This window comes from Podarcis erhardii (assembly GCF_964252035.2).
Source record: "Podarcis erhardii genome assembly, chromosome: 14".
Classification (NCBI taxonomy): Eukaryota; Metazoa; Chordata; class Lepidosauria; order Squamata; family Lacertidae; genus Podarcis; species Podarcis erhardii.
This window is the reverse complement of record NC_138503.1, coordinates 49,670,112-49,695,352: the sequence shown is the minus strand read 5'-3', so window position 1 is coordinate 49,695,352 and position 25,241 is coordinate 49,670,112. Positions and strand designations below refer to the sequence as shown.

The 25,241-nt window shown below is 39.8% G+C and overlaps 2 protein-coding genes across 14 annotated transcripts in view; one reads left to right on the top strand and one right to left on the bottom strand.

The window, feature by feature from the left end:
* Window positions 1-25,241, top strand: part of CHLSN (cholesin) — a 150,000-nt gene that overhangs the window by 50,872 nt on the left and 73,887 nt on the right. The gene's annotated exons all lie outside the window — the stretch shown is intronic.
* Window positions 1-25,241, bottom strand: part of GPR146 (G protein-coupled receptor 146) — a 66,844-nt gene that overhangs the window by 13,394 nt on the left and 28,209 nt on the right. For 6 of the 12 annotated variants that reach the window (XR_014151060.1, XR_014151061.1, XR_014151062.1 and 3 more), the window contains one exon: window positions 23,106-23,229. Coding sequence is in view for 4 of the 12 variants with exons in the window: in XM_081839997.1 (XP_081696123.1) it covers window positions 9,245-10,246 (1,002 nt within the window). In the remaining 8 variants the exon portion in view is untranslated. Of the gene's footprint in view, window positions 1-4,406; window positions 10,291-14,170; window positions 14,592-15,000; window positions 15,679-23,105; window positions 23,230-25,241 lie in introns of those variants that run through there. The other 6 variants (XM_081839997.1, XM_081839998.1, XR_014151067.1 and 3 more) reach the window with 5 other exon arrangements.

Here is a 25,241-nt window from a genome sequence, read left to right as displayed (position 1 = left end):
ACCTAGGTGCTCCCAAGTAAGGAAGGCTGGTACTATGGCTCAATAGATAGCTCTGCATTTTGTTGTTAAAGCCTGTGTTAATGTGCTTATATCAAAAATAATGGCCCAGCAGAATGGTTTCTGCTATTGTAATTAAAGGTGTCTTCGAAGCAGGCAGTGTAGTGTGGGAACAGACTTGTTTAGTGGGTTCTGTACCTCGATTTCCTCTGAGGTTTCAGCAAGGATTAGGAACATAATGTGAACTCAAGACCTCTTGAGTAAAGGGGACAGGGTGTGGCATCTGCTAAAGGCACAACTATGGTATAACTGGTTGAACCCTTGGGCCTAATTGTAACTGATAAGACTTATGCAAGTCATTATATGTGTTCCTGCTGCATATGTAGAGTACAGTGGTACCTCGGGTTACAGATGCTTCAGATTACAGACTCTGCTAACCCAGAAATAGTACCTCAGGTTATACTTCGCTTCAGGATGAGAACAGAAATCGGGCTGCAGCGGGAGGCCCCATTAGCTAAAGTGGTGCTTCAGGTTAAGAACAGTTTCAGGTTAAGAACAGACCCCCAGAACAAATTAAGTTTTAACCCGAGGTACCACTGTATATGGATGCCATTTATTTAGCTAAATTATAAATAACCAACCTGAAGCACCAACAGGGAAGTGGTCTGTGGCGCTGCAGGACTGGAGCAGAAATGTAGATCTACTACAGTATTAATAGGCATTATTATTTTCTTACTATTTAAATTATTATTTACAGCAGGACTACTGTTTCATTAATTTCTATACAGCAAGCTCATATAAAAATATATGTATACAGTGTACAAAATATTCTGTTATCACTTGCAAAATAAGTCTGTACTGTATGTTAATTTATGTTTCAGTGTATGTTTATGTTATTGTTTGCTTACATTATCTGTTTTGTTACTACTTAACTGAAAACCTCAAAAACAAATTTTTAAAAAACTTTAAAAATGTAACAAAAAATAAAATACACAGAGGAAACAAGTTTGTCAGCTGACAAGAAGGGTATTAAAAATAGTAAATCTCAAGTAGAATGGCACTATCTTAAACTTAAGCAGTGTATATAGGTGTATATATAGTTTCTCCCTTAAATTAGTGCTCCTCAGAGTATTCATTATTCATTCTAGAATGAAGGTAATTGATGAGAGAATGTTGTATTGCATTCTATAGTTAACCACAGGGTGGCGTTTCTGAAGGAACAACAATAGCCTGGTATTTCTAAGGGTAAGCTGCTCATAGAATCAATTGTAGAGATAGAAGGGACCTCGAGGGTCATCAGCTCCAACCTCCTGCAATGCAGGAATCTCATACATGACAGATGGCCATCCAACCTCTGCTTAAAAACCTCCAAGGGAAGAGAGTCCACTGCCTCTTCTAGGAGTCTGTCCCACTATCAAATAGCTTTTACTGTCAGAAAGCTTTCTCATAACTTGAAACCACTGGTTCGAGTCCTAGCCTGTGAAGCAGGAGAAAGCAGGATTGCTCCATCCTCCATGTGACAGCCCTTAAATATTTGAAGATGGCTATCATATCTCCTCCCAGTCTTCTCTTTACTATACTAAACATACCCAGTTCCCTGAACAGCTTGTCAGTATCCTTGACATGAGCACCAAGACATGAAAATTGTGATTGCAGCCATCAGCAAGGAAAAGAAGTATTGTTTGTGAGGTCATTTCCCTCCATGGCACCTGAGGCTGCAGCCTGAAATGAGTGGGGAGATCCTGTGTGTGCTTATGTCACTTACTTGGTTCAGGCAACCATGGTTTATATTATATTTATACAGTGGTACCTTGCAAGACGAATGCCTCGTAAGACGAAAAACTCGCAAGACGAAAGAGTTTTTCATTTTTTGAGTTGCTTCGCAAGACGAATTTCCCTATGGGCTTGCTTCGCAAGACGAAAACGTCTTGCAAGTTTGTTTCCTTTTTCTTAAAACCGTGCATTCAGGGGGTGCAGTTGCGACTTGACTTCGAGGAGCAACTCATAGCACGCGGTGTGGTAGCCTTTTTTGAGGTTTTTGAAGACTTTGGTGATTTTTGAAGCTTTTCCAAAATCCGTGCTTCGCAAGACGAAAAAATCGCAAGACGAAAAAACTCGCAGAACGAATTAATTCCGTCTTGCGAGGTACCACTGTATTATCATGAACAAGCGGCAGTGATACTTGGTCTCACATGCTCCCTTCTTGTCCTTTTTGTGCAAGGGGAGAAGAGTGAATAACCCCACTTCCATTTTTTTACTAAAACACAGTTCTTCCAACACATTCCAACTTGTAGAACTGCGGTTCCGCAGTGATTCTGGGACGGCATTCAGCTATTTGGGGTGGCTCCTCCCTCTGACTTTAGCAAGCAGTGCACAAAGTTTTGACCACCTTGTCTTGGAGAGGAACCATCTCACACCCTCCAAACTGGTCCCTGCCTTAAACTGTGAGTAGTTTGGTCCACGGCTGCTTTCCCTCTTTCTGATCTCTCTTTCTCCTTCATGGATCTTTTATTCACTCTATTGATCTTCAGCCTTTCTTCCCTCCCCTTCCTCTCCCCCATTTCCTAGTATAGGGCAGAGCACCCAGCGCATGGCAAACAAGAAGGCTGCAGAACCAGCAACGCAGCTAGGGAGCCATGGTCTTTTTTAGTGGTTGGCATCTTCTCCATACAAGGAGAGGCCATCTGTGCTTAGAGACAGCCCACAGTAGTCACAGTGGATTGTATTTTCCTCCCACTCATATGCAGAGGGGGAGTAATGTTTGGTACTGAGTAAAGGAGGCTGTAACTTGCTATCCAATCCCTTCCCACACCTGCCTTTGGGTCAGCCAGGACCTTCTCACCACATGATGACTAGCAGAAAAGCTACAGTACCCTCCAAGCAGAGCCACTTGGAAGAGTGCAAACAATCTTCCCATTTCCAGCACTCATTTTTGGTAGAGCCTAAAAGCAGGCCACTTAGCACTTTCTACTATGGGAGCAGGGTGGGGAGGAATTCTTCAAGTTTCTCAAGTGAGGCTGGTGGTCAGGGAAGTGAAAGCGGTAGAGTCCTCACAAAGAGCAGGCCCTTGTACCCCCACAAGAAGAAATCCCCCTCAAATAGCCATAAAAAGCTGGGCATAAGAAGAGGAGGCATGTTAAGTTAAGAGATGCGAGAGCCCAGAAAAGGGGGACACCTCCTTTTCCCGAAGCCTTTTTTTTGTTTGTTTGTTTCCCCTTCAAAAAATTGAAAAACCAAATTACAGTGGTGCCCCGCAAGACGAATGCCTCGCAAGACGAAAAACCCGCTAGATGAAAGGGTTTTCCGTTTTTCGAGGTGCTTCGCAAGACAAATTTCCCTATGGGCTTGCTTCGCAAGACGAAAACGTCTTGCGAGTCTTGCGAGTTTTTTCCCTTTCCCCCCCTTTTTCTAAGCCGCTAAGCCGCTAATAGCGCTAATCCGCTAAGGCGCTAATAGGGATGCTTCGCAAGACGAAAAAACCACTAGACGAAGAGACTCGCGGAACGGATTATTTTCGTCTTGTGAGGCACCACTGTATTGTTATTTGGGGGATTATGGAATACTTTCTTTTAGAATGATGAACAAAATGTTGAAGACAAAGTGCTCATATATTTACTTACCCAAAATAATTTCTAATACTGTGTAACAGGAAGACTTTTATGCAAGAATGTTGGTAGTTAATGTTTTATTGTTGGGGCCCATAGGTATTTTAGGAGAAATTGGCACAGTTTTCCTTCTCTTAACTTTGGACCCCTTTAAATAAATAAGTAAATAAAGGAATAACAGTAGCAGCTGTGATGGGTTCTCCAAGCCCCTTGTGTCGTTGGCATTACCTTGAGGGTATTGTGTTTTGGTGCCAGGCCTGATTGGGATGATGTGGTGATGATGAGTTAACAATCTGATTGCTGGGTTCTTCAGCAGCTGAAGCTTCTTGACATTTTTAAAAGATAGCCCCATTACAGTAATTATACAGTCCTAGCTTTTATTAGAAGTTGAATGACTGCAAACTTAATCTAGTGAAAATACCTCTCCTCTTGTCTGCCTTCAGTATATTGTAGAGTGACTGGTTTGGTGTAAGAATTTAAATCCAGGTATGTCTTGGGATACAATGGAGGAGTGCATCTTTGAGGGTGAAGTCAAGCTGTTGTAGAGACTGATACAGGAGAGACATGTTTTGTTGCAGTTGGGACAGATGAAGATGATATAAGATAGATATAAGATATAAGATAGATGAAGAATTGTAGAGTTGGAAGGGATCATGAGGGTCATCAGGCCCAATCCACTGCAATGCAAGAACCTTTTTGCCCAGTCTGGGGCTCGAACCCATGACCTTGAGATTAAGTGTCTCCTGCTTTACCAACTGAAGATATAAAAACTTTGGGAAAAGATGACACAAGTTGAGGCGGGGATGGATTTTTATTAGTTTATTGATTTGACATAAATCTCTCCCCATTTAGAGGAGATTAACAAATCATAAACCATTTTCAAAAATACTAATCTTTACTCTGAGAAAAATAATACTGTTAATAATGGCACTGTTGTGCTGACTTTCAAAACACATATAAATCATATACAGTACTCTTTAATGATCTAGAGAAGTTTATTTTTAAATGATGATAAATTTGTATCTTAGGAAATAATTTAATAAATTCTTTAAAATGTTCTTTTTACATCAGTAGATTGCTTCTCTCTGCATATATACAGTAATATTCATTGTAATGTCAGTTTGGCTCATATATACAAAGTAACTGGAAACCTTCAGGCATTGAAATGGAAAGGCCCCACATTTTATAAGTAGAAAGTTAATATGCTTTAAGAAAGAACATAATTCAATTTTAATTCTTTAGAATTCTTTATCTTCACTGCTTTATATTTCCCCTTAGACTCATAGCTTTTTATTGGCATAAAGGTGGCAGACCTGTTGTCTTCTTAGTTATTTATGTGAAAGCTTACAGTATCTGAAAATCACATGTGATGCAAAGTTTATGGAAGTGTGTTTGCAATTCCTGTTCGGCATTGTAGAGGTAAAAATAGCACAGGGTGGTTTTGTGGAACATTATCTGGAAAGCAGCTAAAAGATCAGGTAATTTACATGTGTTACACACACACACACACACACACACACACACACACAATCTTTAACCAGTTTAAGAGAGAAAACACAGAACTGGGAAATAACCACAAATGAAAAAATTTGCAAACATTTTGAACAAAAGTGGCTCAAAATGTAGAACAATCTTCATATTAATGACTTACAGAGTTGATTGCATAAAAAGTAACCTTTCCATATATCTAACATGCTGCCCTTTTCGATTTTCAAAGTACTGTTGCTTTTCTAGAACATTGCACTGTATCGTAACTCAATTGAATTTAAGCTTACTGCCAAGTAAAAAGCATGCCTGAAGTGCAGGAGGCAGGAGATTCTGTTGACTACGCAAAGGCAGATAGTCAGGCCCTTGATATTTATATTGGGCCTGATCAATCCAGGGGCTTCATGCTGTCTGCCAATCACAGGGACTGATGCTGGGGTTCAAGCTTATATCTAAAACGAAATATCCAATGAGCTGAAATGAAAGTCCCAGACATATTGTTGAATAAAGCTCATGAAACTAACTTCTGAAAAAGCATTATTTCAAATCTATTGTGATGTTTTAAGTGTTACAGAGCAGTCCAACAAAAAGAAAAAGAAAAAGTAAACAAAACCTCCTAATGCATTACAGTGGTACCTTGGTTCTCAAACGCCTTGGTTCCCAAACGCCAGAAATCCGGCAGTAAGTGTTCGGTTTTTGAACGTTTTTCAGAAGCCAAACGTCTGGTGCGGTTGTCGGCTATTGTTTCCAGGATGCCTGCACCAATCAGAAGCTGCACCTTGGTTTTCAAACATTCGGAAGTCAAATAGACTTCCAGAACAGATTAAGTTTGGTGCTTTTTTTTTTGCTATTTTGCGTTTTTGTTTTTGCGGCTTTTTCAGTTAATTTGTTTTTATGACTGTGTGGAACCCAGTTCAGCTACTCATTGATTGATAGTGCAACTACGGAAATGGATAAAAGCCCCCCATCCAAACAATGACTATTATCAGTGCAGGTAAGAAAAAAAATAATTTTAATTTTTATCATCTACAATACTGTCTTATTTATTTTATAGTACAGTAAATTGATTATTGCTTTCATTTTATGGATCAATGGTCTCATTAGATAGTAAAATTCATGTTAAATTGATGTTTTAGGGGTTGTTTTTAAAAGTCTGGGACGGATTAATCTGTTTTGCAGGACTTTCTATAGGAAAGCGCACCTTGGTTTTGAAACAGACTTCTGGAACGGATGAAGTTTGAGAACCAAGGTACCACTGTACACATGCCTTGTTTTGTGGATAAATTTACATTTTCTGAAGCAGAGAATTTTGTGAGTGGCAAAAGAAATTACTGATATTCTGTCTTCTGCAATTTAAGAATGTTTGTGGAATTTACAAAGGAGATTATTCCAGTACCAGTTCACTATGCTTAGATTCGTTTTTAGAACACACCTGGCAATATTAATAGACCAGATGTATTTGGTTAAATATCTCTCTACTGAGAAGGAGTCTCTACTTTGATAGGAACAGATTTGACAATATAAGGGTTATAGCCTTCTGGGCAGTTTCAGTGCTTAAAATAATAAAAGGCCATTGTGATTTTATAATGCCTACGCAGGACTGAAACACCAAGTAGATACTGTAAATCAGAACATCAGGTCCTGAAGTCATGCAATTTCAGCTTTGTTTTGTTTAGCTCTTTTTACAACTTGTGTAGCACAAAAAAGCTGAATATAACCTAAGTGAATCTGATTTTTTGATAGTCGAGTCTAAAGACCTAAACTAAGAATTGTGAAATATCCTGTATTTTAGTCCACTCAGTTCCAAGAACCACTGTCTTAGAGATCCCTTCCAGTACTACCTTGACAAATGATGTTGTGTGGCAGCAAGAGAAGAGAGCGATCACCCCAGATGTCTTGCTCACTCATTTATGCAGTGGAAATAAGATGCTATGTTAAGTTCTTGCCAAAACTATCTTATTAGTGCATATCAGGACCAAATGGGGCTAAATGTCCAATTCTGATGTAGAATTGGTATGCTTTCAATTACTGAACCTATGGGGTTTAATTGGAGCTGCAGTAGGAAGTAAATAGAGTTTTGTATTAGCGGAGAAGATACCAGGGGAAACCTTGCATCTCTGGTACTGATAATAATATTTTGGTGTTAAACATACTTGGACCTTGGACCTGCAGTGAAATTAAGACTCTGAATATGAAATACTGAAGGACAAGTCACTTATGAGACTAAACATGTGAAAAATTCAGAATCATGTACTCTGTCAAGGGGATTTGGAGAGCATTGGGGGGAATATACTGTGATGGTATAAATAGTGTGAAAACGTAGTGTGCCATTAACTTACATTTATGTGATCGTGCTGGATAGTCCTTTATGTGGACAAACTGCAACAGAGTGAAGTTATATTAAAGAGAGTTTGAAGAAAATACACGTAACGGAAATATGTATCCAATAAATGAATGTAACTATATTTAAAAAGTAACTTAGGATGTTTCTTTGAAAAAATATGTCTTACTAATAGAATCAGAATCAGGGTGTGAAGAACAGAATGTAGCTGTATTAAAGTGTGGATACGAGCAAAAATATTTATGTGCATAATTATCCATCTCTACAGCCTGATTTCTCCATGTATAGTGCACTCTGTGTGTTCATGAAGCAAAACAAGTTTTTTCTTAGGCAAAAATGAGCAGCCATTTGCATATATCTGAGGTGCTTCTACAAACCCACTAAGATTTCCAGTTTCATCCTTCCACCTGCAATGCCCCATACTGCACTGAATGGTGTTCTGGGTGGTCTTTGACCTTCTCAGATGCTATGTCTGGAGACAACTGGAACTGTAGCAGGGGCGGCCTGGGATGTATTGCCGCTTGAGGTAAAATAAAATCCACTGCCTGAGACTGCCACCTCACCTCATCGGTGGGCCCTGAGCAGCAGTGCATGTGTGCACAGGATTTCTTATGTGGCCCTTCAGAGCCTAACCTTTGCCTGCTCTTTTCACTGACTTGCAATATGTGACAAGAATGGAAGAAAAGCAGCACCATCTAAGGAGGAAGTGGGCAAAATCAGCTAAAAAACTAGGGCTAGAATGATCAGAATCCTGCTCCTGATGCATTTCATAGGCTGCATATTCACACAAGTTGCTGTTCTGTGGCACAAGTGAATTAGAGTTCCCTCTCTTCTGTCTTTCATTTAATAACGAAAAGATAACAAACACTTGTAAACCTTTAAAGTTACTCCTTTCCATTACAGAAGTAATACTTTTAAAACCACAATTATTTAGCCCCTGAAATAATGTAGTTAATTCACATGAATATTTGGGGACCATAACAATTAGATACACACTGTTTAACCCATGTGCTTTTTAATTTTTTCATATTAAATTTGTCCTTCATTTTATTAGGTAAAGCAATATTTTTGTTTTTCTTACTTTTTCTAAAAGTGGCTACTTCTGACTGATTGAAATGTTTTTGTGCTACAAAGTAAGAAAAAACATATAAATGCTTCTTTTGATGCATTGCTAAATGTAGGAAAACATGAATAATTAAAGATACATTAAAACAAATATTAATTTGCAAATAATCTGTTTTAGAATTGCAAATAGACCCTCCTTTTACAATACGATTTTGCAAAATAAGCAAGAAAATATAATTAAATACTAAAGTAATTTTATCCTTGATACTTCATTGTTTAGAGTGCTACACAGTTGGACCAGTATGATCATTAGTGGAGAGTATCTCAATGAAAAGGTACTCTCCTCATCTTGAAATAAAACCACTTTGTAGAATTAAAAATCATGTTATTTTATATGGAACATAAAAAATACCATATTTGTTTAGCTCTAGAAGATTACAAAGTGCTAGGTGTTCAGTCAAAGCTTTTTGGCCCTCTAGTGATTTTCTCCAGGCAGAATTTTCAGAACAAAGCCTCATATAGTGTAACTGAATCAGTGCATTGAAATCTCAGAAATCAAAGGGTAACCTGCAGATGGAATCTGAACAATTTTCTAACCATCTTCATTACCTGTATAGTTTAAAACTGAGAGCTCCTGATTTACAGTGTAAACCCCCTTTCCTGTCATCCATGCTAGGTGACCTGCACAAAAGAGAAACTTAGAGAATAAGCTTTCCAAACTAGGTTCTGGCCCACTGGCATTCATTCATACCTACGTTATAACTTGCTGAACAACCGTGCGTTCATGAGAGCATCCTTGATTTCCACAGTGCAGTTTTTTAAGCAGCCTTCGCAATTTGATTGGAAAGTTTTTGTTGATGTATCGGTAAAGTAGAGGCATGACAAAACTGCTTGAAAAAGCCAAGAATTTTGACAGTCCCTTGGTAAAATGTAATACTCTAGTGTAATTTTCATCCGTGACTTTTCCTTGCATACTAGTTAATGTGTTTACTAGAAGAGTTACATAGTAAGGTGTCCATAATGTGAACTGTGTACAAACAGTAGCAATCAAAAGCCTGTGTACTGATGGATCTAATCTTCCAGTGTCTTGGTCCAGCGGTGTTGCCTCTTTGCGTATTCGCAGAATTAACACAAGCGCATACAGCACAGCAATGGCTGGTACGACGTATCCAATAAAAACCATGATGGCATCTGCTGCTTCTTTGTTCTGCATTTTGGAACATTCTATTATTTTAGTGGAGACATGGTTGCAGACATAAAACAGAAGAGATGAAAAGCTGGTAAGCATAGCTCCTCCCCAAATAAATCCACATACATGTTTTGTGTTGTATACACTAGACATGTAAGTTCTTGGCAAAGCACGTTCAATGTAGTAGTCCAGGCTGAGCAGTGTGGTAGAATACATGATAACCAGAGATGATACATTGAACAAGATAAGCAAGGTAATGTAGACTTCATTGTTGAAACTCCAGAGGGCCCATTTTGTACTGGCAGGTCCTAGAAGGTACATTGGTGCAATAGCATTGATGATGAGGCCAGCAATTGCAATATTGACAAAGTAAACATCTGGCATGGTCATAGTTGCTTTGTTGTATAGGTTGACTAGCACCAGTAGGGCATTATAACACAGGCCAATGGGGAAACAGATGATGAGGTAGAGCAATGAAAAAATGGAAAGTACAAGATGGAAATCATGGCAAAGATGCTGGTCCTCTATGCTTTTGGTACCATTGAACGATTCGCAGTTCCACATAGTGCCCTTAACGTGTATGTCTTCTCGGCTGGTCACCAGCTTTCCTAAACAGGGGGGAAAAGACAGTATATATCTTTTTTTTTTTAAAAAAAAAAAGAAAACAATTCATCATTTTCTTTCATCTAGATATAGTGCTATTTTTCTAGAAAAGAGGTACGGAACTCACCATGAACATCTCACTGGTTCTGTTATAATGGCAATGGTGCCTACCTGAGAGGTGCTGCAACTGAGTTCCGGATGAAAAAAAGCCCTGTCTAATTACCTACACATTATTGAAGTTTAAAATATCATTTAGAGTACAGTGGTACCTTGCGTTACTTCGCTTCAGGTTACATACACTTCAGGGTACAGACTCCGCTAACCCAGAAATAGTACCTCGGGTTAAGAACTTTGCTTCAGGATGAGAACAGAAATTGTGCTCCGGTGGCACGGAGGCAGCAGGAGGCCCCATTAGCTGAAGTGGTGCTTCAGGTTAAGAACAGTTTCAGGTTAAGAACAGACCTTAAGTACTTAACCCTAGGAAAAAAGGTAAAGGTAAAGGTACCCCTACGGGCCAGTCTTGACAGACTCTAGGGTTGTGCGCCCATCTCACTCTAGAGGCCGGGGCCCAGCGCTGTCCGGAGACACTTCTGGGTCATGTGACCAGCGTGACGAAGCTGCTCTGGTGAGCCAGCACCACCGCATCACACGGAAATGCCGTTTACCTTCCCGCTAGAAAGCGGTACCTATTTATCTACTTGCACTTTAGGGGTGCTTTCGAACTGCTAGGTGGACAGGAGCTGGGACCGTAGACGGGAGCTCACCCCGCCGCGGGGATTCGAACCGCTGACCATGCGATCGACAAGCCCTAGGCGCTGAGGATTTACCCACAGTGCCACCCGTACCACTGTATAATTTTATAATTTGAAGACTGGAATATAAAGTCATCAAGACTGGAATATAAAGTCATCAATTTCCTTGTGCCTGTCTAGGATGGCATGCTTCATGACAGCTATTTTCTGCTTAGCATGGCTGTGATACTGACTGGATAATAATTGCTGCTGTTTAACCTAACCTAAACATTTCCTTCCTCAATTTAAGGTGTTTTTCTCTTGGAACCACAGCTAGCCTTTGTTCTTCCTGTGGCTTATAGCAGCTACATAGGCATTCAAAAATTGTTTTTATGTTGAACCCCTCCTATATTGTGCTCTTGCTCCTTTTAACTGATCTGGCCATTCTGTTTTTCTTCTCTATGTGTTTGGAATGACATTCGATGAGACCTAAATGGCATTACCTTCCTCCCTTCTTTTAAACGCTGCCTCAAAACTCTCCTCTTCTATGAAGCCTTTGGCTTAACCATACAAGTTCTCACACCCAGTTGAAAGGAAATCTAAGCAGTATAACAGTACTTGTACATATTTTGCCCCTGTGATCCTTGCCTCCTTCCCCTGCTGTCAAAGCATAAATCTTAAACTCCTTGGGCCAGGGATATAACATTTAATCTGTGCATCCAAAGAACTCTGATATGAATTTACCAACAAGCAAACTGAGGTTGAGACCTATATAATGGCAGTAGCTGTATCCCAGTTCTTAGCCACATCTCCACAGGAAGATGCTTCTTCAGTTAATAGGTGCACAACCTACTCTAATAGAGTGCTGCTGCCAGCAGAACAGAAAAGCCTCTAGTCTCACTGGGGCTTCTGCAACGGAGTCCTCTAAGGACAGCAGTGCCACAACTTTGAGGACAGTTCCAGCTCCACATTTGGAAGGGCACTAACTACAGACTCATCTTGTGGAAGTGCATCTGTGGCTGGCACTATTTTCCCTTCATCTTCTGGTTTGGAGATACCGACTTCATTCCCAGAAGAATTGCTGGGGGTGGAATGCTTTGTATTTTATAATTTTTAACAGTGTAAGCCACCTTGAATCCCAACTTGGGAGAGAAATGTAGTATAAAATATATTAAACAAATAAATAAGGGGATTCTTAATTCATGGTCATGGCACCTCCTCTCCCCCTCCCTCCCTCCCTCCTCCCGCTCTTTCTTTCTTTATTTATTTCTTTCAAAAAAGCAAAATCAGGCTATACCCTTAAAGTGCATTCAGAGCACATTTCCCCATCAAAGAATTCTAGGCAGTGTAGTTTGTTAAGGGTTGCTGGGAATTGTAACTTTGTGAGGGTTACTGTGTCCAGAATTCTTTGGAAAAGTTTGTAATACTGATTGACATGGTTGCCTCTTAGCTACACAGGAATAGCTTGGCTGAGGTGTGAAAAGGAATTGCGTGGGTGTGCAGCTGGAGAACCTGGCCCCAAATCAACTTAGTTCCACTGCTGTTGTTTTTAAGCACATGTGTTTTGTTTGTGTTTTCAATTATGCACCCCTAATCTATCTCAGGAATCAAGAGAGCTCCAAAAGTTTTATCAGGCACAGAAGTGGCTGGATAATTTATAAGAGCTGACCTCCCTCTCATAAGACAGTTTTCTCTTCTGGAGCAGCAAGCAACTGCTTTTGCAATTGCTTTGATCATAGCTTAATTTAAAGGTGTGTTATTTCTGCATATAATGATTTCCTATTTTATTAAACTGAAGGATTAGCATAGCATACCTTATGACACTTAAATAACGTATGTTTATCTTGAAAATCTAAAGCACTGCACATAACTGAAAAATATTAAGATAATATTCAATATTTTAACATCATGTGTACATGAAACTGATTTCACTGAGTCAGGATATTGCTCCATCTAGCTCAGCAAGGTTTCAGGCAGAGATAGCAATACCATGTCAGTTCTCAGTCTCCTTTTTTTAAACTAAAGATGTCAGGAATTAAACCCTGCAACCTTCAGGTTGTAAAGCATATGCCATACCCCTGAGTTGTGGACCCGCCAAAACTGAGACCAAGCAGAAACCCAGGAAATTTGAATATGACTTTCTTTGATCCAATTTACCAAACACTGCTACTATGCAACTTCCTCTCAATTCAGTGGAAGAAGTTAGTTCTAAGGAAATAAAGTGATTAGGCAGCAGTCACTGGTGGATTGCATCTTTTGAGTTCATCAGTACCATAGACTTACGTGTAAACCTGCAATCTTCACTACCTCTCTTTTGTCTTTTCCAAGACAGGGGCAGGTTATCAATTCATACCCTTAGACTTAGTCCCACACAGCCATTATTTAAACAATATTATCTCTCATCATATTTCTTCTTATGCAGTGAAAGTGGCCCCAGTGTTTCCTATATAATGCCAAGATAAACCCTCCATAATCCCCAAGATTAACTGGGGTTTTTTTTGAAGAACATAAGACGAACTCTTCTAGATGAGGCCAAAGACCCATCTCGTCCAACTTCCTGTTCTCACAGTGACCAGTCAGATACTTATGAGAAGCCTGGAAGCTGGACCTGAGTGCAGCAGTGCTCTTCCCACTTACGATCCCCAGCAACTGGGATACCATGGAGGTAGAGCATAGCCACCATGGGTAATAGCCATGATAGGAACTGATTTTTGGTGAAATTATCATGGTTATTCTTTGTTACATCATTTGAGTAATAAAAAAATTACATCATTTGAAAGCCCACAATAAAAAATTATCTAGGAGGTAGTGAGACATCCCTACCCCTATCCCAATGAAATCGGGGTTTCAGTCTGAAAAAATTATATTTTGCTAGTTAACATGTCATTTGATTCGATTTTGTTTATTTTTCAGATAAAAAATGCAATTTTATAGTACCTAGAGAGCAGTTATTCCTGGTAAGGTAAAGTACCATGTGTTGCTTAGTACAATAAAAACCTTTGTATGAACGTGTGTGTTTCTCCAAAGGCTTATACTGTATTACGTTTTAAATAAATTTTTGCTTCTTTAGAATATTGTATTACTAAAACTTTTTGCATAACATTCACTCTGTTTTGATTCTCATTTCTTACAGCTGTCATGCCCACTGTCTTACCTCAAACTCCCTATCCCTGCTGCTACGAAACCTCTTAAACTCCTACCTTCAATTCATGTAGCATTTTCCTTTGTACTTCGGAGTCCAGATATGGCTGATAAATAACATCTCAGGAGAAGAAAGCATGCCGAAGGGTGTTGTATTTTCCCTCTTGGAACACATAGTGATCTTCTGCGATCACCAGGAGCCTTACACAGCTTGGTAGTTTTTCTGCATGTGTGCTGCACTTGTTTTTCCTCTAGTAAATTACTCACAAAGTTTCTGCTTCTCTTGGCAAGCCAAGGCTAGCTCCTCCCTTTCTCTGTTTACAGCCAGTTTCAAGAAACAGGAGGCTGATCTCAGAGGGGAGTGTTTCCTGACATTACACTCTGCTGAGTGTTGGCTGCTTCCGATTGATTGGTAGAAAGGGAGATGTTCCTGGAAGACTCCAGTTTGGTGTTCAGTTACAGTTGCTCTATCTCTCTCTCTCTCCCCACCCCCCCACCCCACTAGCTGCCTGCCTTTTTCCAATTCCACCGGGTTAGTTTACTGCATTCTCAGTAGAAAGCAGTTTTGCCCTTAGCTGGCAGATTCCATTGAGATATGAAATGTCTTACGGGAAACTGTTATTGGGAAAATCAGTTTTCTCTTTTGATTTTTTTGAGGTTAAGATATTCTGGGCAGCAGGGCTTAATTCCACTGATTTTTTTTATAATTAAAACATATCTTAGCATTGTGTATATAGATCTTGACAATGAACAATTCTAAAAGTTTTTAGATATGCTATAAGCCGCCCAAATTGGCTGAGGTATAAATAATGATGATGACAATGACAACAACAACAACAACTAATAGCTACTAGCCAAGATGGCTATATTAACTCTTCTGTTGGATGCAGTAGGTGCCTCTGGATACAAGGTGCTGGGAATTATAAACAGGGCAAATCTTTCTATGATGGTTTTACTCCGTTTCTCTGTCTCTCTGTCTCTCTCTCCACCCCCTCCCCGCCCCCCATTTCAAAATCAGTTTGCAGTTTAACAGGGGGAAAGTGCAGAATCATTATGAAAATTCATCAGCATTTTACTGTGCATTTCTCCTAATATATCCCTTTTGTGTGCAATTTACAAGGGTAATATAATGCATTTTTGTATGTTGTTCATAACATGCTTATAGGCTTATCAGAATCAACTAGTTGGCCGTTGTGAGGGCAAAATGCTCAGCAATATATGATATGGCTTTGGTCAGATCCACCAGGGCTCATCTCAGTTTCTTATTTTAGTAATTTTGTTATATTATCAAGAGTACTGTATATCCAAATGTATATACAGAGAATTACTAGGAATGAAAGAGTTGCACAGACTCCCTTAAGGGTCTCTGTTTATTTGTTTAGAATATTTATATAGCACTTTTCTATTTTAAAAAAAAGTTCTCAAAGTGGTTTACATGGTACAAGGTGGCATTAAAAAATGTTTCAATGAAGTTGTTTACAGTCTCAACATGGGCAGGCTTCCACATGTAGATCCTCCACCCTAGAACAAAGAAGCAGACTCCCTCACCATATGCCAGATGTTTACTCAGATTCAGGATGTCTTGGCCTTGGTAATGGGGCAAAGAGCAAACCCTGGTAGAAAGAGCTATTATCCCCTTGCCCCACACCAAATCTGAGAGGCAGCAGCAGTGTCTAGGTCAGGAAGTCAAGATTGTTCCAGACTCACAGATCTTCTCACAGACAACTGATTTGAGGACAGTTGATGAAGTTGCCTCTTTTCCTTGCTGACGTCACTGGCTGTTTCGGTCTGCAGTGGAATTAACAGTAGTCCCTCGCTCGACGTACACCCGCTTGATTAGATCTTGCACTAGTCAAAATGGAATTTTGGGCTTTGAATAGCTGACAACTATGCCACATCATAAACCATTTCTGAAACTACTGACACTTTCAAACTGAGCAGATTGAGTGTTGTATGTTCTGCTCTTTGAAAAAAGTAGTCTAAAGTTTGTTTAAAGTCATGGAACTAGTTTCATGATTCTTCGTAGCCTGACCAATGTCCAGCTAATGTCGTTAAACCTGGCTCATACAAAACTGTTGCTGTGCTTTCATGTCACCCACAAAGCAGCCTAATCTTAAGATTGCAAAAGATAGGATTTGCCAAGGGTTAGACAAGAGTAATGGCACAAAAGTCACTGATATGCTGGTGTTTCAGAAATGGCATGAAAGGGTTTTCAGCAGAAACATGCATGACAAAAAGGTTAGAAACTGGTTGCCTGATAGCGCCTTATAATTGTTCGGGCTAATTAAAACACTTACTGAAATGCAGCTGAAAGGTTTACCATTAAAAATTAAACTAATAATCATTAAAACACAAGCACAAACACTGCACTCTTTATTAGGCAATGACACAAGGCTATGAGAGAATTTGCTTGTTGCTTTGTGTGTATGTGTGTGCTCTGTAGCATACTAAGCAGACTTACTATTCAACCTCCAATATACATCATGGATAATTTTCAGGATAGTTGTTTAACAAAAGCAAACTCTTGGGATTTTTAGCTGCATGATCTTTAGATTCTTTTGACTTTTATTTAACCCTCACTTAACAAACATATATTTTACATGTAGCACTCACTAGAGAATTAAAAACATTAAATGGCAAACTTGTAGCTGTGCTCAAGTATGTCATGTATTCATGTTTCCTTCCAGTTCAGTTTCTTTGTACCCATTGTTTTACATCAGAGACAACCAATGTGGCACCCTCCAATTGTTGGACTGCAATTCCCATTGTCCCTAGCTTTGCCCTTACTAGCTGGGGCTCATGGGAGCTATACTCCAGCAACATCTGGAAGGCACCACATTGGCTACCCTGTTTTACATAAATAGTGAATTTTCTTTTCCTGCATTTATTGTACAGAACCTAGTCAATTTCTGTTGCTATAGGGCTCTGTGGTACAGCACATCTTCTGTGTCATGTAATAGGGAGGGCAGATTGGGCAATGGGATAATCTTTCACTTGCAGATGGATGAGTCACAATTACTTATAACACAGGTATTTAATAGATGAGTTTTTTTATTTTAATAAGTGCAGTAGAAAATCCTGCTTGGTCAAGGGTGTTGGCATGAATAACCTACAAAGCTTTTTCCCAAGCCTGTCATTTATTATTGCATGGTGGCGCCTATGACCAGTTTGACTGGTGGGAGGTTGCAACCATCAGTATCATATAATGGAGATTGTGCAGTGTGGGTGAAAGGAAACAAGCTATTCTCCAGTGTAGTATTCCATGGTTCTTGTTTTTTTTTTTTTTAAATTGCCAAATTATGCCTCCTCCTTTTGTTAAAGGTAAAGGGACCCCTGACCGTTAGGTCCAGTCGCGGACGACTCTGGGGTTGTGGCGCTCATTTCGCTTTACTGGCTGAGGGAGCTGGCGTACAGCTTCCGGGTCATGTGGCCAGCATGACTAAGCCGCTTCTGGCGAATCAGAGCAGCTCACGGAAACACCGTTTACCTTCCCTCTGGAGCGGTATCTATTTATCTACTTGCACTTTGACATGCTTTCAAACTGCTAGGTAGGCAGGAGCAGGGACCGAGCAATGGGAGCTTGAACCCCGTTGCGGGGATTCGAACCGCCGACCTTCTGATCAGCAAGCCCTAGGCTCTGTGGTTTAACCCACAGCGCCACACACGTCTCTTCCCATTTTTAATTTCGTTTGTTTTTCATCCTTGGGGAGCATCCAGGAGCATGGAACCCAATACACTTAGAACTTAATGAGGTTAATGGAACCCAGCCTGAAATTGTTGTGTGGTGAAGAGCAGGTAAGAAATGCTTTAAACAAACAATCAAAAATAACTTAGAGGGGATATGGAGCAAGTGAGAAGAGTTAAGCACCAGTTCTGTGCTCTAAAGTTCTCCCTCCCAAAGCAGATTTTCATTTTTAACCAGTGTTTGGACTCAGCTACATGTTTGTGTAAATGTGTGATTACACTTTAGTAGTTCTCATTATCTCCTAGTCCAATCTTGGCAGGTAAATTTGGTGTAATTTGCTGTTAACATTTGAAATCACCTTTTCCTGGTTGTTGATCTCTTTAATCTCCTTGTGCATCTTCCACTGCTCCTTAATGAGGTTGGCCTAATTCTATGATTCTATGAACTGTCATATACATTACAAAAGGTCGTGGAAGATTGATGCAAAGAATGCATTTATCTTTCTTCAGATTAGAAAACTATTCAGAAAATATACTGTTACAGATCTGGAGTAACAGGGGTTTTTTGAGGGGGGGGGGCCGACGACCTATAACTGCTAGAGTTAGTGAATGTTAGAAATAAATAAATGGTAGAATTTAGATAATGTTTGGAGTAATGAAAGGAACATGCCAGACCAGTGAAGAATACAGGCTGAACCAGTTCTCCTGTTCAGGACATCACTGAAAAATTGACCATGCAGCTGCTGTTTGTCCCCCTCCCATCTGTGTGTTATTTAGCAGAAGAAATACCAGAGTTAGGAGGGGGAGGTTACAGGAGGTGTGGTATCAAACAGGAAGAATGTGGTTCTTTTGAAAAAAGAGGTCTGGATAAGGGGGGGGGGGCGAGCAGACACAGGGGGAGGAGTTGCTTGGACCAAGGGTTCTTGGGAAGAAGGGCAAAGCCAAAACTCCAGGTAGAGACCCTGTGGGGTAGAACCAGGTTGACAGGTTAGGAAAGAGACCCAGAGATGGTGTGCAGGATGTTTTGGACTCCAATGCTGCATGGCTGTGGGGAACAAGCCTTGCTTCAGATGTACTACTCTGAACTCTCTCCAAAGTAGATCCAGATGTAAATATGTGTACAATAAACCATATTTCTTAAAGACACTGCCTTGATCTCCCAAAAGAAACACGACCTCAGGTGAGCACCTGGACCCCCCTGGAATTTCACCACCACTTGGCAGAAATTGGGGGGTGGCACAGAACTTTAGTAACAATACTGTTCTGCCCTCATAAATTTAACTTTATTGCAAAAACTTCACAGAAGCAAAACGGACAACTGCTTTAGCAAAAGAGCAGGTGACTGAGACAGCCTAGCAACCTGAAGTACAAATGGATAAGAACAAGCCAGATTGATCTCTGAAAGAGATGCTGTAAGCAACAAATAATCTGTATATTGTAGGATTTTTCTTCTTTTTTCCGAATCACCTTTCAACTTTCAGTTTCATTAATCTGTATTAAAAATAGATGTATACATGAAATCTGGTGAGATCTGACATGGTTCACTTGAGATGTGTGCTGACACAAATCATCGTTCCAAGGCAATTCAAATCTCCCAAATTGTTGGCCACATTAGTTTCAGTGTGAGAAATGATGGTACTGTTGATTTTATTGCAGCTTGGCTGTTATTTCAGAACTGAATCTGCCTCAATGAATTTGGTACAACAGAAGCAACAGTTCATTTACTAACCCAAACTCCATTTGTTGAAACTTTGTGAGTTTAGACTTTGTGAGTGGGGAAAGAAGTGAAACTTGGCATCATGGGAACATTTTCCATAGATATTCTTTTGCCAGTTGGAAAAGATTCACAGGCGGCACAGATGGTGCTTCTCCTGGAAACCATTATGCTGTGCTACTTCCTGTCAATAAAACAAGTGAAAGTCGACCTAGTGACTTATCAGCAGTGCATTATGCTGGCTGCAGTGGAGTTTCCTGTTGAGAAACGGGCTCATATTCTTTGGCCCCAGAATGCCAGGACTGGTAATGCATAAATATTTCCAGGAAATGCATTGAAACAGGATATTTTCTCCTGTTGGTGTTCATAATAAGGATGGTTGCTTTGGTTTGCATTTCTGGTCTTGAATGTTCAGGGTAGCTACTTTGTGGCTAAAATTACTAGGAAGCGTGCTAATTCCCAATCAAACCATACTCTCTTTACTTAATCCCTAGCAGAGTTGGTAGCCTTAAGTGTTCTTACTTTATTAAAGTGTGTAACTGGAAGTTACCGTAGTTTCATTGATTTTACTGAACATTTCTTCCTATTAAATTTACTAGGCTACACCTTTAGTAACTTTTGACAGTGAATTAGAGTGCAATTTTCCTAGCAACTATTTTTTGTTCTTCATTATTTCTAATGATGCAGACAATAGCAACATAATTAGGAATTAACGTTGTCGCCTTTGGTGGGGCAAAATAAAAGGTCAGGCAAAATATGGGACATGTTGGGGCAGGGAATTTGGGGGTTACAAATTACCTGGTGCAGAAATGACTTCAAAGCAATCCATTACAATGGCACATGAGTTACAGTGGTTTATTCAATTAAAAAAAACAACAACCCTATCACTCTCCGTCCCACCCACCTCTGCCCATGCAAAAACACTCATACCCAATCCCTCTGCTCTCCACTGAATGGACAGACCAGGCCCATGCAATCCCTCTTCACTCTCTGACGCTGTGTCTCTGAATCTCCATCTTTGATGCACCTGCCTCTGCCCCTGCAAAAACTCTCCCCCCCCCCATTCTCCATCAGGACCGTGCAAACCCCTCTCTCGCTCTCTGAGTCTGACCCATCCTATCCCCTCTGTCCACGCAAAAACTTTCTCTCCCACACTGGACCAGGGCCCTGCAACCCATCCACACAAAACCTGAGACTCCACCATAGCAGGCCTGTGCACAGCAAACCCCATCTCTCATCTTCCGTGACCCATCTCTACCCATGCAAAAACGGGCCCCACCCTCTGCCCATGTCCTGCGACCACTCTCTCACTCTTGGCTCTCCTCCTCCTGGACCCATCCTCTGCTCGCACAAACTCCTGCTCAGGCTCTCACTCCTCTCCTCTCACTGGACCCACCCTCTGTCCAAGCAGTTTTGAGGAGGAGGAGGAGGAGGAGGATGAGCTGGAATGCATGAAAAAGGGGTCCCGTTTGATTGTCCAGAAAAAGGACAAACCACATTTTTCTAGAGATGGGTTGCAACCTTACTGGGAAGCTGCTTGAAATGTTTCTAAACGTTAGATGAAATGTTTCTAAATGTTAGATCCTTGAAGCAGGGACAGTTGGTGAAGTTAATCATCCAGTATTAACCATTTTCTTTTTCAACAAGTCTCTTGTTAATGTTATTCATGTATTTATTATGATTACTTGAAATTTCCTGTGCATCTTCTTTTCTACTGTCAGTTTAACTGAAGTCCTTTGTAATTTATGCCCACGTGTTATTTCACTAGTTGCATAAATGTTCTTTGTCCATGAGCACTATTATCATTATCATTATTATTATACCCCACCTTTTCCCCTGATGTGGAATATTCCCCTGATGGGAATATCTTTTCATTAAAGCATAAGCTTAGTATTTTTATATATAATTTTTACATAATGGGGGGAATATCTATGCGGCTTCTGGGCAGTGTGCAGAAACTTAGATATTTAAGTATTGCTTTCCATTCACCTGAGATTAAATAGTACTCAGTGGGTTAACTCCCAAAATCCAGTCGCTTTCAAGCTTTGAATTAATATAATAAATAAATTTGTTATAGCTGTTAGTCCTCACATGATGGTTGTGGTGTAATTAGGATGTATACTATGATAGATATATAAATCAGATTGATATCGATGCTTAAGCTGTCAGACTTACACAAACCTATATTCCTCCATTGAGAGGTATGTGGAATTTTACCTGCTAAAGAGGTATGGTATTGTTGGTCTGCAGTAGTTGCTAAGTTCCAAATTTTCCTTTACAAAAGGTCTTCATTTGTAAACTAGTTCTGCAGGAGTGCATGGCTCCTGTCAGGCACATTTTTATTTTAGAAAACAGCTGTTTGTTTCACACACAATTGATTTTCTGCTACTGATCATTATTTGAACCAACAATCATATAATGTTTACCAGTAAGACTATTCATATCTGCATTTAAACATACACAAATATTTCAGTTCATCTTTGACTCCTGAAGTCAGTTAGATAATATTTCTGTATATTTCAATTGGAAACTAAGGAGCAGGTATTCAGAACATTTTTGTACTTTTGTCTCTTTAGCTTTTTTTTAGGATTTATATAGAGTATCTAAGGTTCTGTTATTGATTGCTTAGCTCAGACCACTTCTGGGGGGAGTCTGCTGTACCAAAAATCACAAAGCTGGCTTTGTAGCACCTTAAAGAAAAAAAATTGATTATGTTACAACGTTTTGTGGACTAGAGACATAGAATCATAGAACTGTAGAGTTGGGCTAGATGAGGGTCATCTAGTCCAGCTCCCTGCAATGCAGGATTAATTTATTAGTTGACTTAAAAATTAATCTTTAAGGTGCTACAAGATTTAGCTGTTTCAGCCAATACTTCTTTTGAGTCTTGCTTAATACTACAGTAGACATGCAGATACCAGACTTAAATGAATACTTCATATCTGTGTCATATATTCATTCATATATATTGCAAAACAGGATTAAAAGTTCTTTTGAATCTATGTTAGCATTAAAATACCAAGCCAAGTCTGTTACAATCGAATGAAGTTTCATCTTTTACTAACCATCTCTTCTAATGACTTAATAAAAATGCAGCTGGATTGCTGACTCTAACTTATTGCAACATAAAATGTAAAATCACAGCTTTGTAATATTTTGTGTACCATTATATTTCTTCCTTAAATCTGTTGGTATAACCTTGTATTTTATGAATGACAAAATAGAAAGTATTAAAGTTACTGATCCATTTTAATGTATACAATACATATTTCTAGAAAAATTGCAGTAAAGAAAGTTGATAAGGTTAGATGAAGTTTAATTAGATAGAACATCCATAGTATTGAAACAAAGATATCTACATACACAATTTCCTAACAGATTACCTTTTTTAAAAAATTATGAATCGTCTCACAGGTGCTTACTGCCTTCTGATGCAGAAGTTCTATGTTTTTGCTCATTAACCGTTTGCCTGTATTATAGCAAAAACAACACCCTTTAATTCCCTTTGTTTTAAAAAGCAAGCTACAAAGCAACGTAGCTGAACACTCACCTGGTATGCACTACCTTGCCTCAGAGTGAAGTATGTAGGCTTCTTGACAGCAGGCAGAAACATTTTGCTCCTCAAATTGGAACTTTCTCAGAGTAAGTTCAGCAAAAGCTCCAGTGTCTCATTTCTGTAAAGGGTAAACAATAGCTGAGCTTAGGAGAAGAACGCTGACTCCACCACATCACTGTTGTTAGTGGCACTGAACTCCATGTATTCACGTGACCTCCCCCAACACATACACACACAGCATAATCCTTTAAGCTTCAGCTGTACTCTCCGATTGGCAGAGAGCTCTGTTACAAAATCAAGCCCTCCACAGTGATATCTCTAAGTGATTAAGTCAGGAGGGTGAAGGGGCATTAATCATGAGGTCTGATTACTGCCCTGAGGCTGATTTGCCTCTGCAGCAGTGTAGAGAGAGTCCTGAACGCTCTCTGTATTTTTTTGAAAAGGCATCACATTTAAAAGGCAATTTTCTAGTTAGAGAACTGTTAAACCTCTACGACAGTTTCATAAAAAAAACCATTATCAAGTGCACACAGGCCATGGGACCACAATAGGGAATAAGCATTGAAGCTGTCTTAACTGAGTAGTCTTGTTAAAAAATAGGAATACTGAGGCATGTACATTTCCTTTGCAGATTATTCCAGGAAGGTTCTTTTTTTTTAAGTCAAACATAGCAGCATTACCTTATTAATAGAAACATAGCCTTAGGAAGAACAGTATTCTAAAAAGGAACTTACAATTTTACAGTGTAACAAGGATTTCAAAGTACAATGCAGTACAACAGCAGGATTATTTAAACCAAGACTATACTACTGTATATTATTTCTGCTTATTAAAATTGCCTTTTTGTGGGTTTTAATTTTACTGTATGTTGCCTAGAAGCTCAGTTAAGCCTCCGGAGGTTTCTTGTTTGGCCCTCAATAACAGCCACTGCTGTCAGAAATATGCTGCCTCTTCTTATGCACCTTCAGGGTCCCCGTCCCCCCACCGCCAGAACTCACTGGAACTCAGTTCCGGCATCTCTCAGGTCAGTGCCATTGCCATTAAAGAGTATGAGGGAGGTGTTCATGGTGAGTTCTGGCACCTCCTTTTCTAGAAAAATAGCACTGTGCACATCACTTGCCATTGCCATACCTTGAATGTTGGACAAAGCATCCTCAGTAGATCCACTTCATGTATTGTATATGAGGAGTGGAAACAGAGTTTTCCCTCTGACCTCAGGTGCTCCATGCAAAATGAAAATGACTGTGCTGTTGCAATGGTTGGCATTTGGCAGGTCTTGGTGCCTTAGAAAATACCAACCCTTGGCACTGTCTGGAGACAGGCATGTGGGTTCAGACACATACATTGCAACAGGCCCTGTCAGTGGCTTCTTCCTCAAAAGCTCTGATGCACAGGCTCTTTTACTGCCTTTTATCCTGCCTGAACACCAGCAGAATACTAGCTCCCTTTTGCCTGCATCTTGGCTCAAATAGGGAAGCAATAAATTGAAGTGTATAAGGAGTAGGCATTGTCAGAAGCTGTGTTGTTCATGCTGGGAAGAGGGTATTAAAAACATTTTGCCCATGTCACAGTTCAGTCAGTGGCCAAAGCCAGTGGCCTTGATCCTTGAGACTTTGCTGCATTGAAAATATGGTCCCAGTTTAAAAATTAGTTGCCAGCCAGGGCTTTAGAATAAACTCATTCCTTTTTTTATTGGATTCCATATTCCCAGACTCGAGATTTTTCAGTCAGATTTTTAAATGGAGCGGCATTGCACGCAGAAGGTCCCACATTTAATTCCCAGCATACACAATTTTTAGAAGAAGGATTTCTGAAAGATAGACTTTCCGGCCCTGCTATGTGACACCCTGGAGAGCCATTGTCAGTCAGAGTAGACGGTACAGAGTAGATGAACTAATGGTTTATATGCTCTTCACATGTTGGTTTTTCAGTTGTTTAAAATGAGAATTAAGTTGAACCTCTAACATATTTTTGTGTGCAGCTTATTCTACCATTCTGACAGTTTTACTTACTCTTAAGCCATGTCTTCACAATATGAAAATTACCAAGCTATGTTTTTGCTAGCAGCTGAGTAGCAGAATCTTATTGGTTACTCACTCATGCACATGAGCTGGAATGTGTGCAGAGAAG